Source organism: Perca fluviatilis, chromosome 3, assembly GCF_010015445.1.
Source record: "Perca fluviatilis chromosome 3, GENO_Pfluv_1.0, whole genome shotgun sequence".
In the NCBI taxonomy this organism is placed as follows: domain Eukaryota; kingdom Metazoa; phylum Chordata; class Actinopteri; order Perciformes; family Percidae; genus Perca; species Perca fluviatilis.
The window spans coordinates 35,056,641-35,071,719 of NC_053114.1; the positions used below are offsets into that span (position 1 = coordinate 35,056,641).

At 39.8% G+C, this 15,079-nt stretch overlaps 1 protein-coding gene across 2 annotated transcripts in view; it reads left to right on the forward strand.

Moving 5' to 3' along the window:
• Nucleotides 1-15,079, forward strand: part of LOC120556283 (potassium/sodium hyperpolarization-activated cyclic nucleotide-gated channel 4-like) — a 92,335-nt gene that overhangs the window by 35,897 nt on the left and 41,359 nt on the right. For both annotated transcript variants that reach the window (XM_039795765.1, XM_039795764.1), the window contains one exon: nucleotides 1,050-1,473. In XM_039795765.1, coding sequence (XP_039651699.1) covers nucleotides 1,069-1,473 — 405 coding nt within the window. In that variant the 5' untranslated portion in view covers nucleotides 1,050-1,068. The remainder of the gene's footprint in view (nucleotides 1-1,049; nucleotides 1,474-15,079) is intronic.

The window sequence follows — 15,079 nt, forward strand, 5'->3', positions numbered from 1 at the left end:
AAACAGGCTTGTAATGAGTCCCAGGGTGCGTCCCATCACTGGTTGTTTGTACAGTAAATCTGTGGTTAGATAGATAATGTTTGCCAAGCAGTTGCATTGTGTGTGTGGGTTGGTGTTTTATGGTTAGGCCATTTTCTAAAAGTCACTTTTAAAAGATGGAAAGTGTAGTGTAAAATAATATAAGGACTTGAGCAGTAGTTCAATCAAAAACTTCAAATATGTTTCCACACGATAATATAGATAGATAGGTAACTAGCATGCAAAAATAGATAATTGAACTATATATGATCTCAGTAAGCCATAACAGCAAAAACAATTGGTCGGATTAAACAGAACAAGTTACATGAAAAATACCTTTATGATTATCACAGAAAAAACATCACAAGTGAACATAGTATAACTTTATTACATCTGATAGATCTTTTTCACAGCAGACATTTAACTTGTCACAAAAGCACAAAAAGCCCAGGTGATACTACAAACATGAATGACTCTGATCTATTCAGGTGTCTCAGTGAGCCATGACAGTGAGCCAGCATGAAAAATACCAGGATGCTGATAGTGAAGCAGCTAAATGGAATTCAACCATCGTTAATTTTACTATTCCACTTTCCCATCGGTGACATGTCAATTGCTTCTGTGAAACACATTATTGTCACAATAATAAGACATTGTTCATTTAGAAATGAATTACCTTTTAAATGTATTTTAATTTTATTTTAATTTTTTCTTTGTGTGATGAGTCTAACTTATAGTAAATAAATTATATATTTGTATTATATATTTGTTGGATGACTATAATATACATAGATACAGTAGTGTATGCTTTAGACAAGGTGCCTTGTGAAGGTCCTGACACAAAAAATGGCAGCTTTTCTTTGAAATGTGTTTTGCTATTGTACACTGTGTGATGCAGAGGGATGCACATACAGTATGTATATAATACATCATGCTGTCCATATAGCTAGATAATTTGACTATGTTCTGACATCAGTATTCTCTCTTTCACCATCCCATCTCTGCCTTTCTCCATTTCTCTCTCCAATAAGGTTTTACTGGGACTTGACCATGCTGCTGCTGATGGTTGGCAACCTCATCATCATACCCGTGGGCATCACATTCTTCAAGGACGAGCACACGCCCCCCTGGATCGTGTTCAACGTTGTCTCCGACACTTTTTTCCTCATGGACCTGGTCCTTAACTTCAGGACGGGTATCGTCAAGGAGGATAACACAGAGATCATCCTGGATCCGCAACAGATCAAGATCAAGTACTTGCGGAGTTGGTTTGTGGTGGACTTCATCTCCTCCATCCCTGTGGACTACATCTTCCTGATCGTGGAGACGCGCATCGACTCAGATTTCTACAAGACGGCGCGCGCCCTGCGGATTGTCCGCTTCACAAAGATCCTCAGCTTGCTGCGACTTCTGCGCCTCTCTAGACTCATTCGCTACATCCACCAATGGGAAGAGGTAGGAAAGTGCACCTTGGTGTGTATAGTATATGTATAATTGTGCTGAATGTTGCCCACTTTCCTGTATGATGTGTGCTATTTTGAGTTGGCCTTGGCAACTGGATTCCCTGAATGACGACAAGTGAATTCACACAGAGCGAAAATACCAAGGAAATCACAATGATTGACAATCATACGAGCGTACTATTTGATGAAGCTAGTCAAACACATAGGGCCTCATTTCTTAAATCCAATTATAATCCAAATAGTATTCCCGTGCTGGGGAGTTGCTGTGAGTATGTTTGCAGAGCTCTGTACCTTCCTGTTTCCCCTGGGAAGGAAATATGGATAGATGCTGCTTCTGATTACATCCACCCTTGAAAGGAGTGAAGAGGCTCTTTTGCTGTGCCCCAGTCACCAATAAGCTGACGAGGCCGGGATGTTGATTAGCATTTTCCCTCTCTGTGCCCATCCAGCTAGCAATGGGACCACAGAGCCCAGTGAGACATTGCTGCGATACAAGCATGATTATAATTGTGGCAATAATTAGGAACGTTCCAATTGCTCTCACTGGATGGATCTTGTTGTTTAGAGTCTCAGAGGTAAAAGATGCAAAGTAAAGCATCAGAGTCTCAACATGGAGTCAACAGGAAGAAACTCCGCTAGAGGATAACAGTTTGTGTACCTCCAGGCCCAGAGGCCATTTACCAGAAGGGTTTGTAAGCAGTCCATACAGCTCATGTATTACCCAGTAACGACTTTTTAGCCCAGATACATTTCACCCGATCACTAAATTAGTATTTTTTACATCAAGGAAAGAGATTAAAATTTGAATTTTGTAAGTAACACCTGTTGCTTACTATTGTTCTTAAATTACAAATCAAGCACTTTATTTCAATGGCTACTTTTCAGGTTTATTGTTTTCTTAAATTATTTACATGTGTTGACAAAGGACATTTTGTGATGACCTAATTACATCTGTCTTATAATGCAGTACAGGCCAAAAGTTTGGACACACCTTCTCATTCAATGCGTTTCCTTTATTTTCATGACTATTTACATTGTAGATTCTCACTGAAGGCATCAAAACTATGAATGAACACATGTGGAATTATGTACTTAACAAAAAAGTGTGAAATAACTGAAAAAATGTCTTATATTCTAGTTTCTTCAAAGTAGCCACTCTTTGCTCTGATTACTGCTTTGCACACTCTTGGCATTCTCTTGATGAGCTTCAAGAGGTAGTCACCTGAAATGGTTTTCCAACAGTCTTGAAGGAGTTCCCAGAGATGCTTAGCACTTGATGGCCCTTTTGCCTTCACTCTGCGGTCCAGTTCACCCCAAACCATCTCGATTGGGTTCAGGTCCGGTGACTGTGGAGGCCAGGTCATCTGGCGCAGCACTCCATCACTCTCCTTCTTGGTCAAATAGCCCTTACACAGCCTGGAGGTGTGTTTGGGGTCATTGTCCTGTTGAAAAATAAATGATGGTCCAACTAAACGCAAACCGGATGGGATGGCATGTCGCTGCAGGATGCTGTGGTAGCCATGCTGGTTCAGTATGCCTTCAATTTTGAATAAATCCCCAACAGTGTCACCAGCCAAGCACCCCCACACCATCACACCTCCTCCTCCATGCTTCACTGTGGGAACCAGGCATATAGAATCCATCCGTTCACCTTTTCTGCGTCGCACAAAGACACGACAGTTGGAAACAAAGATCTCAAATTTGGACTCATCAGACCAAAGCACAGATTTCTGCTGGTCTAATGTCCATTCCTTGTGTTTCTTGGCCCAAACAAATCTCTTCTGCTTGTTGCCTCTCCTTAGCAGTGATTTTCTAGCAGCTACTTGACCATGAAGGCCTGATTCGTGCAGTCTCCTCTTAACAGTTGTTCTAGAGATGTGTCTGCTGCTAGAACTCTGTGTGGCATTCATCTGGTCTCTAATCTGAGCTGCTGTTAACTTGCGATTTCTGAGGCTGGTAACTCGGATGAACTTATCCTCAGCAGCAGAGGTGACTCTTGGTCTTCCTTTCCTGGGGCAGTCATCATGTGAGCCAGTTTCAAGTAGCGCTTGATGGTTTTTGCGACTGCACTTGGGGACACATTGACAGTTTTCGCAATTTTCCGGACTGACTGACCTTCATTTGTTAAAGTAATGATGGCCACTCGTTTCTCTTTACTTAGCTGATTGGTTCTTGCCATAATATGAATTCTAACAGTTGTCCAATAGGGCTGTCGGCTGTGTATCAACCTGACTTCTGCACAACACAACTGATGGTCCCAACCCCATTAATAAGGGAAAAGATTCCACTAATTAACCCTGACAAGGCACACCTGTGAAGTGAAAACCATTTCAGGTGACTACCTCATGAAGCTCATTGAGAGAACACCAAGGGTTTGCAGCGCTATCAAAAAAGCAAAGGATGATACTTTGAGGAATCTAAAATATAAAACATGTTTTCAGTTATTTCACACTTTTTTGTTAAGTACATAATTCCATATGTGTTCCTTTATAGTTTTGATGCCTTCAGTGAGAATCTACAATGTAAATAGTCATGAAAATAAAGAAAACACATTGAATGAGGTGTGTCCAAACTTTTGGCCTGTACTGTATGTCAGCAAGCAATGCATCATCAAGGCTGTGTTGTAGATGTTGATGAAAGCCTTTTACCCTTGCACAGTTAACCATATGCAGTGCACACATCCATATGATGCACATTGCACACATAATTTGGGTGATATGAATGTAAGATGATTGCAGAAGTGACACTGATCTGTGTTTTTGTTTATTATTTTTAAAGAAATGGCAGAGCATATTCCGAAAACAAATCCAGTGTGGCAGGGTTTACATTTTTATGATGTAAATTTAGGGAGCAAAAGCAGTATCGGCTCAAGAAAATTGGCAGCCTGTATCGGTCATTGGCTAAGGCTGATAAAAAAAAATCGGGATCGGCACAAAAAAATCCATATCGGTCGATCCCTAAATATAAATTTCCTTCTATTTTTTTATTCTGTGTAAGTTTTGATAGTTATAGTATGCAATGGGAAATTACACATTATTTCTATAAAACATTTGGAAAGTTTGGTTTCAGAAATGTATTACGGAGTGTCTATTTGCACCCCCGGTACGAATAGCCTCAGCCACACAGCTGAGCTATTCACACCCTGTGACGTAACAACAAAAACACGTTGGTCGCGTGCAGCGAAATCATGGCGGACGTTCATCTTCCTTGACAGCAGAAACTGGCATATTAAGAAAGTTTTGTCTCTAAAGTTTATAACAATTGAATTTCTAACGGAAAATGGATACTACAGTTGCACTTTCTGCCTTCAGTGAAAGCATACAACCGTTAGTTTGTTAGTTAGTACCTATTTTTTGTATACAGTATGGTTACCTAACAACCGAGGCTTGAAGACACCAAGTCATAAACAGTTATATAACATTCCACAAGAACTGCTAGGTGCGTGGTTAGAACACTGAGCTATGGTCTGGGAGTCTGGGGTTTGATTCCCTTGTCAGGAGATCTTGTTTTTTTCATTTTGGATTGGATAATTTGCATGCCATTGCTCAAGTCAGGGCCCACAAACGTGACATTTATTTTTTTTTGCAAGGTGGTAGGGGAAGACTCATGAATATTCATTAAGGAACTCATCCCTAAATGGCTAGTACTCATTACCTGCTCTGGTTGGGTTGGTTAGGTTTAGGCAAGAGGAGTGGGATTGGTTATGGTTAGGGATGAGCCAAACAGTGATGAGTTCCCTAATGGATATTCATGAATCTTCCTCTACCACCCTGTAAAAAAAAATATTGCAGGCCGCGCCTACACTTATCAGTGTCTCTCTGAAGTGTGCGAAATATTGGACACTGCAACGATAATATTCCAAAAAGGTGTAATACATGAGTAGTATGGATAACTGTGTGTAAATATATGCCAAGGTAAATGCACAGGGGTGCAAATAGCATGCATTGATATTTGTACCAGACGGGGTATTGCTAGAACACATTGCTGTGTGCACCGGCGGTACGAATAGCATTAATTTCTAATTGCACCAGGGTACGAATAGCATACACTGCTAATTGTACCAGGGGTGCAAATAGCCTCACCCAATGTATTAATTGTGTTTTGCTGCAGCTTCGTTTGGCTCTAGTATTGCTAAAGGAGAGGGTAGTTTGTCTTCATCAAAACAATCACTCAACAAAACAATTATTTTAATTTGAGTCTGTGTGTCTCTCTTTGTGGTAGGGCTGGGCAATATATTGATATTATATTATTATACTGCATTACAGTAAAGTGATGTCATTTTCTGTGTTACCAGACTGTTCTAGCTCTTCTATTATTTTTACATTATATCTACATTACTGAAGATTATTTATCTTAAATCTCATTGTGAAAATATTTTGTCAAAGCACCAATTGTCAACCCTATAATATCGCCACAATATTGACATCGAGGTATTAGGGCAAAAATATTGCGATATCTGATTTTCTCCATATCGCCCAGCCCTACTTTGTGGCACTTTGATTTTATCTATGTAATGCAAATATGAATGACACATAATTTTGGTTCTTATTGACTACTAGCTAACTTTAAAATGATCATGGAACATTTTCATAATTGAGATCCTTAGCTTGGCTGTGTTGTGCTTTAAACTAGACTATTTTAGAGAGTGCAGAGTGGCTTGCTCAGGGTCAAATGGACAGAACATGTTTTTTTTCTTTAAGTGTGAATTGCCTTTGCCTTAATTTCACATGCACATACTAACAACACTGGATTGATATCCATTAATTAGCCTGTTTGCACACTGTTGTCAAAATGCAGTGCCACTCGGTTAGTCGGTGGGTGTGTTCACCTGAGTTTATGACATTACATGGCCAATTGGAAAGGTTGACTAGCAAGCTGATTGCTCAAACCACAATATCTCAAGAGCTGCCCACAGGCATTCTGAAAAGCTCCTGGTTTTCAAATATTCAGCTGGCACTGTGTGTAGAACAGTGTATGTAAGTGTAGCGATCATTAATCATGCACGGCCTCTGTGATGCCATTTCAAAGCGAGGAAAAGTTCAAATGAATCACTTGGGGAGAATCCCTTTGCCACTTTGCGCCTCCATGCATGCCTGCTGCTGTACTTGTGAGGCTTAAGTGAAGGCAGGGATACATGCAGTTGAGGCCAGCCTTCATTTGAATAGGGTGGACACGCTGACAGTGAGCTGTCACATGTTCAGCCTGTGCAATGAGGCAACAAAGAAAGGAGAGGAGAGACAACGATAATGCAGAAGGAACTCAAAGGAAGGAAAAAGCAGTATAGCCTGCCGAACTACCTGTCTCGAGCTTTCCACAATCGATCCCCAGCCCAGACTAGTCCTCTGTTTTAGAGGGAAAGGAAGACAGTAAAGCTGTGTTCGAAACCGTTCCATATCACGGAAATAGTGCACTATATAATGTGTTTGCCATTTTGTAGTGGTGTTCAAATTCTCCACGGTTAATTTCATTTACTATATAGTGTACTATAAAATAGCCACAATGTGCAGCTAATTTAAGTGTACATACGATGTACACTACATTTTACTCCCATATAACACAATGCAACGCGGCCGTGTTTCCCCGGAGGAAAAGAAGAAGCTGAAGCACCCGCGAAAACTGAAAATGAAAAATGGAGCGAGCTTCCGTTTCTAAACAGTGGAATTGTAACATGCAACATACTGTATATACAACCATTTATTATTATCCTGAGTACTCGGTTTATTTTAGGGACCTATTAGAAGTATTTCTGTTTCGGTTTGTTTACATGATGCTGGGCGTGCCCGCCTCCATCACACAAATAACCGGCACATCTGTTGACGCAACAATACTTTCAGTGAGTGTCCAAAATCTCGTTTGGTGGTTCCCTATATAGTTCACTATTTAATAAACACTATACAGGGAATAGTGAGAGAGTGAATGAGGGAACGGTTTCGAACACAGCTTAAGATGAGCACTGAGCCAGCTGCCATTTAAATGTTTTGTGTGTGTGTGTGTGTGTGTGTGTGTGTGTGTGTGTGTGTGTGTGTGTGTGTGTGTGTGTGTGTGTGTGTGGGTGATGTTTGCTGATGAATGCTACTTAGGCAGACAGAGTGAAAGGCCAGCTTTGCCTCAGCGCCACAGTACTCCAGATGCAACCTCACAGAAATGTCATCTGTCAGTGCAGAATAACTTGTCGCCAAGATCTCATCACCTGACTGACTTTTTGACTTTTCCTATTGACAGCTACACTTCAGACAACGTGTATGTATCTCATCGCCATTTGAATATTTTGGTAACACTTCACACTGACCTAACATTGGTCTATTTGTTGGGCATATTGAGCTTTAGAGAGAAACATCTGCGCTTTAATGCTATACTTTCCTGCAAAATTTGTATTCTGTTCTTACTTTTTCATAGATAAATGCACAGTATTACACCAAAAAAATACATCAACTGTAAAAAGAATTGAGGCAGGATCCTTGTGAACCATGACCCTGTGCCATTTTTAGCCCCTGTAATATCACTGTGTTCAGCGTTTCTTGCAACTAAATATGGTGCCCCAATGATGCGCACCTCTCTGACATGGCAGAATGATGTCCCGATGTCAGATTTTTTTCCTCATATTTCACAAGTATCTACAAACTATAAATAGTCATACACAAATTCATTTGGAGTGTTATTGTTTGAGTTTTATTTCCTCCTCAAGAAGTCACACAGAGGACACTTCTTCACTTCTGAATACAGCTCAGTGAACTGTACTGCATGGTTTAGAGTGATACTGTTGGGAACAGCAAATTTTAAAAATAGAATCTTCTCTCATGTACTCTCTGCGGTGAATAAAGATTTTTAGGAATTCAGAACAAGACAAAGCAATAAAACATTGTCAAATGTATTGAAGAGGTATCAAGATACCAAAATCAAGGACAAAACAGAGCTCAAATGTCGTCAAAGATTTCAGGCATTGGCACAAGTCTGTTTTTAAATTAGTCAAAAATAGATTCACAAAAATCATAGTAGCATACTTATCATAGAGACCATATAGAAACGTCAAAGGGTGACTGGGCTAATCATTTGCTGCACATCCTCACTCAAAAAATTGCACCAGTGTGACCTGCACTTTCACAGCAATAGGCCAGTCCAACACATCATGAATCTGTTTCATTATCCTTTGGGGATACTTAGCTCACTCCCACACGTAGTATCATCCTCGGTCATAGCTACAGTATTTCATAAGTGAAATAACATGTCTGAAAGACATAAAGGTGCTGAATCTACTGATCTACTGAAAGCTCCTTCTTTAGAGTTCCCTTGGCTTTGGTTTTATGAAACAGCTCGACAGGTCAAGGGAATAAATCAAAATCTGACATACACATGTACATGTACATATTTAGCAAATACTTTTGAATGCTATTACTTATACGATTAAGTGCATTGCAATCAATATACCAGTCCATTCATTGTAATATATGTACCGTATGTGGAGCGTGTTTTCCTGCATGTTGAGAGTATGCATGCTTTTCTTGGCTTTGTTGACATGGACTATAATTGCATGTCCTTAGAAGGGCATAGTGTGCTAGTAGCCTGAAGCCTTGAAGTGTCCTTAAGCGTGATGCTTGACCCCCAAACTGCTCCAGCGGGGCTTCACAAAAGAGTGGATTTTAGTATAGCTACAGTATCTTCAGCAGCTACAGTCGGAGCAGTAAAAGGCTTGTCCACGAATAACTGTCTACCAGTGTGTTTTCACAACTTATTAAGATCCTCACGGTCTGGGAGGGACAAAATGTGAATTTGAATACAAAGCACAAAATGCTCCTAGGACGTTTCAGCAAGTAAAATGATGTCTGCAACTGCAATCATATCATCTTCACCACCTCAAAGACTCCAATCCGAACACCAATAACACCATCAGTGCTGTTTTGCATAACTGAAGCATGATGCCCCGATCCCCCACCAGCTCATGAATCCCAATCTAAGTCCTTTTTGTCACAGCTGTCATAAATTAGCTGATTGCTTCCATTTCCTCTCCAAACACTCCAGATTAAAGTTCTTCTTTTACAACCGCCATGTTGACAGAATGTTGTTTATAAACAAGGAGGTTTCAGTGCTGGTGGCTATATGCCAGTGATAACACTCTCATGCACAATGACGTTCAACATGGTCTGTAGATATCCATCTCTCACACACACACACACACACACACACACACACACACACAGCAGACTGACGTTATGGCATCCTTCCTGTCTCCCCTCTTGTCAGCTTCCTCTTGTCACTTTTCATCGGGATAAAAATAGAACTCTGGCCGGATATTCTCCTCATTGGAGTTGTCTCCTGTTGACAAACCAGTGACTTGGATGAGATTAGTCATCCTGCTAAATAATAGATAATAATAGAAACAAAGCGATACGTTATTAAAATGTTCAGGTGCTTTGATAGAAGTCAGCCATGTGGCTTCCCCGTGGGTCTAGAGAAGGAGTGAGGCGCCTTTCATTTCCACCCAGTAAATCTTTACAAAAATATTTAAATAAGGTAAATCAACTAATCAGCCCCCCCACTCACTGACCCATTTCCTTGGCCAAGGACTGGTCTTTCAGAGATAAGAAAGGCAGGAAGAATAGATTTAATGGGCTATTATTGAGTGCACAATGAGGCTTGCCAGCAACAGTGACAGGTCCTCAACATTCTGAATGAGCCTTGTGTGATATCAATACCCACAGTGGATTTGTTTAAAAAACTATTACACAAAAAATGTGTAATCCTGCACAAACCCAATAGCGCATCTTAGTAGGTAGCATAGTGAAAGTGTTTTTTTGTGATCCAAGCCCTCCAGGCTTGTTTAGACAGATGATGGAAGGGTGTTCCCAGTGGTCCACTCCCAGGCCTACTTCTCATTCTCCACATGTGCTTCATCCACCAGGACAGCATGCATGAGCATGACATTTTGGTCGAGGCATTTATAGTGAGAAATCTAACCCTTGCCCACAGCCTGCTCCCAGAATCTGCCATGATGTGGGATGATTAAAAATAACACTGAGACATGCGTGGATTTATTTAGATGATCCACCTAATTACTCATCAAAGGGAAATCATGCCTCGCTCAAAAACAGGAAGATGCAGCATGTGGCAATTAAGACAATATCTTGGAAAAACAATACATGCAATTAAATTAGCACTATTTCTAGAGAAAAGACAAATGACATTAAAATATCCAGCGTATCCATGAGAAATCTTTTATTTGTGTTATGTAAACTGAGAAGTTGAAATGCGCATTCAGTATGAAGCTCAAACTTAGCCACTGTTATATTTATTTTGCATATGTGTTTTAAACTGATCAGTAACATTCGGCACATGCTTTCCCATTCATATTTAAAACCATGTCTTTGTAGTAAGCAGATGATAATGAATCAACACACTGAGCTCCACTGTGTCTATAATTACATGATTAATGTATTTGTGCATTAAACACAAATATTAATTATTGGAGAGGTGTTCTGATCATGATGTTTGGAGACAACCGATTTCTGAGACAACGAAATGCAGTCTAGCATCTAACCAGAAGTGCAAAAAGCAGAGTAATGTGCAGAGTAAATTGCGAACAAAATAAAAAAAAGTATAATAATAGCTTATTATAATAGCTAATTATAAAAATAAAAAAAACTGCTGCAGAAATGTAGCTTGTACAATTGAACTTAATCAGTGCATGAATAATGCGAAACAAATTAAATTAAACCTAACAACTTTAATAATAAAGGACATCACTTGTGCATACCAGTAAATCTCAAAAGCAAAGGGGCTTGGGGTGGAGATTAGACTGGACACGTGTTGAGGTTCAGTTAGCGAAATGGTGTCAGGCAAAACAATATGAGTGAAGAATTTTGCTTTCTCTTATGTGTCTGGTCGCCATCATGCCCAAACATTCATCATCATTAACAGGGTGAGCAGCAAACACCAGATGCCTCGGTATAGTGCTACATCAAATGTGTCTGGGCAGCTACCATCAGCACCAAGGGACATATGCATCTATTCTCTCACCTGGATCACGCTCTTCTCACTCCATCTGTTTGCGATGACTCGGCAGCTGCCTTCACCCACTCTGTGTCTGTGTGGGCCTGATCGCTGGCTCACAAGGATACAGATTGGTTTAGGACTTTAGTGCGTAACCCTGTTTTTGACCCCTGTCACGTTTATTGGTCTTTATTTTCTAGTTTTATTTGTCTGTGAAACGCTGTGAATATCTTAAAAAAAAAAACAATTTGTGTTTTTTTGCAATTATATGTAAAACTTTGTACATTATGAATACCAGTATATGTAGCAACAGTAGTAGTAGTACTACTAGTAGTAGTAGTAGACAGCAATGGTAGTCAGCATGGTAAGAGAGTTTAGTAATGATGTTATTTCTAGCAGCAGTGAATTAATAGGAGTAGTTTTATTTTCAGTGTTTCCTTTCCATTTGAATTTATTTTGCCTGGTAACATTGACTGTGGTTGAAGTGGCTTTTCCCACACAATTACCGTTTATAAAATACAGCCTCCATCTCAAAATGCTTACAACTATGTAACTGCTATTTCATTAGTTGCATTTATGAAACTGAAATTTACTTCCTATAGGTTATGTGATGTGACCCATGTTTTTGATTTAAAAAAGGCAAGCAGATATGAGCATGGCCTCTCATATGGAAAGGCCCAATGAGGGTAGTGAGAGTAACAACAAGCTGTTGTGTTTCGTCTCTGTGCCCTCATCAATCAAAGCTCTCTTGTTTGTGCTGATGCTAATACTGCCAGGCTCACTCTGTGTCCCTATCAATTAAAAGAAAGTGGTCGGCCATCCATCCTCCTCCATGTAACACACCGTGTCGTGAACATGCAAACGGTGCGTGAATTCACATTGGTGCATTTGTGTTAAATACTGTATGTCTGCATTTTTAAAGCACAGTACATGTGAAATTACACAGAGCACAGACGTCCTGCTGTATGTGGCTATTTTTTTATTTACAAGAGGCGACAGAAATAAAAGGAAGAAGACATACAGAGACCTCATTTCTTTACCTCAGAATAATCATCCTTTAACAACCTTCTAACAGAACCCATCTTGAAAACAATTTTTCTGTAACCGCAAAGTCTGTTCCTGCTTGGCATGGGTTTATTTGAAGTGATTACAGCTGTGAAGAGAGATAGGGGAATCACCGTCCTCCAGTTACAGTACATTTTTGGTTACAAACTGGAGATTTGCATGGTATTACTCGTGACACTTCTCATAGGCTTTATTCTCCACACAGTGGAGAGGTGCCAGAGGTCTTTCGAGGGCACATTTACAGTAGGAATATGGCAGTTTTATGTAGAAGATATACATGTAGCAGGAGTTATTGTTAAACAGAGTCATTCAGGCTTCTCTATGAGATATTTAAATTAATTTTGAGTTAATTCTTTTGAGAGTATACAATAGTATTCAGTATATTGACAGGTTTAAGGCCAAAGACTCACCAAAGACAGTAGATCATTCCATGCTCCATCAGAAGAGTAATTTCCCAAAATGAGCCAGTGCTACGCACCATTTTAAATGATAGAGGTAACACCTGTTTATCAAGCTCAAAATTAATGTTTTTTTTTCATAGTTGATAAAGGGCTGCTCCAGCAATTTAGTATTGTTAATCCATAAGTTTGGGGGACTCAAAAGAGACTTATTTTTAAAAGAATTAATGCAGCAGGTGCCGAGTATCCTGACTTTTAGTTTTTAGACGCCCCAAAAATAAACTACATCCTACATTTTCCATAATGCAACTTGATAGAGGCTTTCATCTGTCTGGTAAACGCCCACATCTATCAAACTCCCAAGTGCCTATAGTTTGCAAAACCTATGAAGGTAAATATGGTGCAAAACGTGAGAGCTTGTAGAATACAATGTGAGAACTTGCAGAACAATAAAATCTGAACTTGTATGTTAAAATTTGCACTTGTAAAACTAAAAATATTCACACACGTGATCTGAATTTGAAGTCACAAAAAGAAGAAAAAAAACACGAGAGATTGTAAAAAAAATCTGAACTTGTAAATTGAAATTTGCACTTGTAGAAAATATTCACACACCTGTATTCTGAATGGGAAGTCGCAGAAAAATTATTCACAAATGTGTCGATTGATATTTGCATGAACACAATAACAGCTGCAAACTTGTAATGCAACATTTACTCATGTACTTTTTTTTTTACTCAGGTTCATTTTCCATCACAACCACAACTCAGTGATTACAACCTCTCGAATCAGTCACTGCAACTTCACATATGTTGCTCTCTCGCATCACAAAGTGGCGAATCTGCGCCTCGACTTTTGCAACACTTCTTGCGATACATTTGGTGCAAAACTAATTTGTACCTGTGGACTTAGGCTGTGGAGCTCTGAGCCAACAGAACGGGGAAAGCAGGGTTTCTATCGCCAGATGAGGGACAACTCTGTCCGGCTTATTTAGCTATGTAGCATGGAAGCCTGGTGGAATAGCAAGCTAGCGTTAGCTAACTAACCAACCAGCCTGCTTCTAAATAAATACCTTTTAATTATCTTAACACTTTTTAACAGTCAAACTGAAACACTGGCGGTGAGCTCCAGGTCCTGCAGCCGCTGACGGACCGTCACCAGTGGGGATCGGCCAGCGTAGCAACATTGCTATTGCCAGAAAGCTTTGCTACCGACCTCGACCTGCAGTCGGAGCTCCAGCGGGACACGGAGAGCCCCGCACATCCCCCTCTGGAGCTCACCGCCAGTGTTGGTGGAATAGCAAGCTAGCGTTAGCTAACTAACCAACCAGCCCGCTTCTAAATAAATACCTTTTAGTTATGCAAATATCAATCGACACATTTCTGAATAATTTTTCCGCGACTTCCCATTCAGAATACAGGTGTGTGAATATGTTCTACAAGTGCAAATTTCAATTTACAAGTTCAGATTTTTTTTACAAGCTCTCGTGTTTTTTTTCTTTTTGTGACTTCAAATTCAGATCACGTGTGTGAATATTTTTTACAAGTGCAAATTTTAGTTTTACAAGTGCACATTTTTTCAGACCACGTGTGTGAATATTTTTTACAAGTGCAAATTTTAACATACAAGTTCAGATTTTTTGTTCTGCAAGTTCTCACATCGTATTCTACAAGCTCTCATGTTTTGCACCGTATTTACCTTCATACAAAACAGGCTTTCTGTAAAAAATTTCTCCATGTAGGTAAGATAACCCTGATGACTAAATATGACATCATCAGGGTTATTTTCTCAGTTTTTAAAAAGCTTGAAATTATATTATTATTATACTGCATTTATAAACTAATTTTCTACCTTTCCAGATAAAGCATTTCACAATTTGCCTCTCATTCACACACACTCCCACACGTGTGTGCTCCAAGGCGTTTGCCTGCCCATCGAAAGCAAATTAGGGTTTAGTGCCTTGCTCTAGGACACTTCAGGCAGGAGGAGCTGGGTATCTAACCATCAACATTGTGATTGATAGCAGAATGTTCTACTCCTGAGCCACGCTGCCCCCCCCAAAAAAATTTGTGTCCTTTATCGGACCAAAGAAATTGGAGAAAAAACAAACAAATCCGTTATGACATTTGACATTTTACATCTCCACCTAAA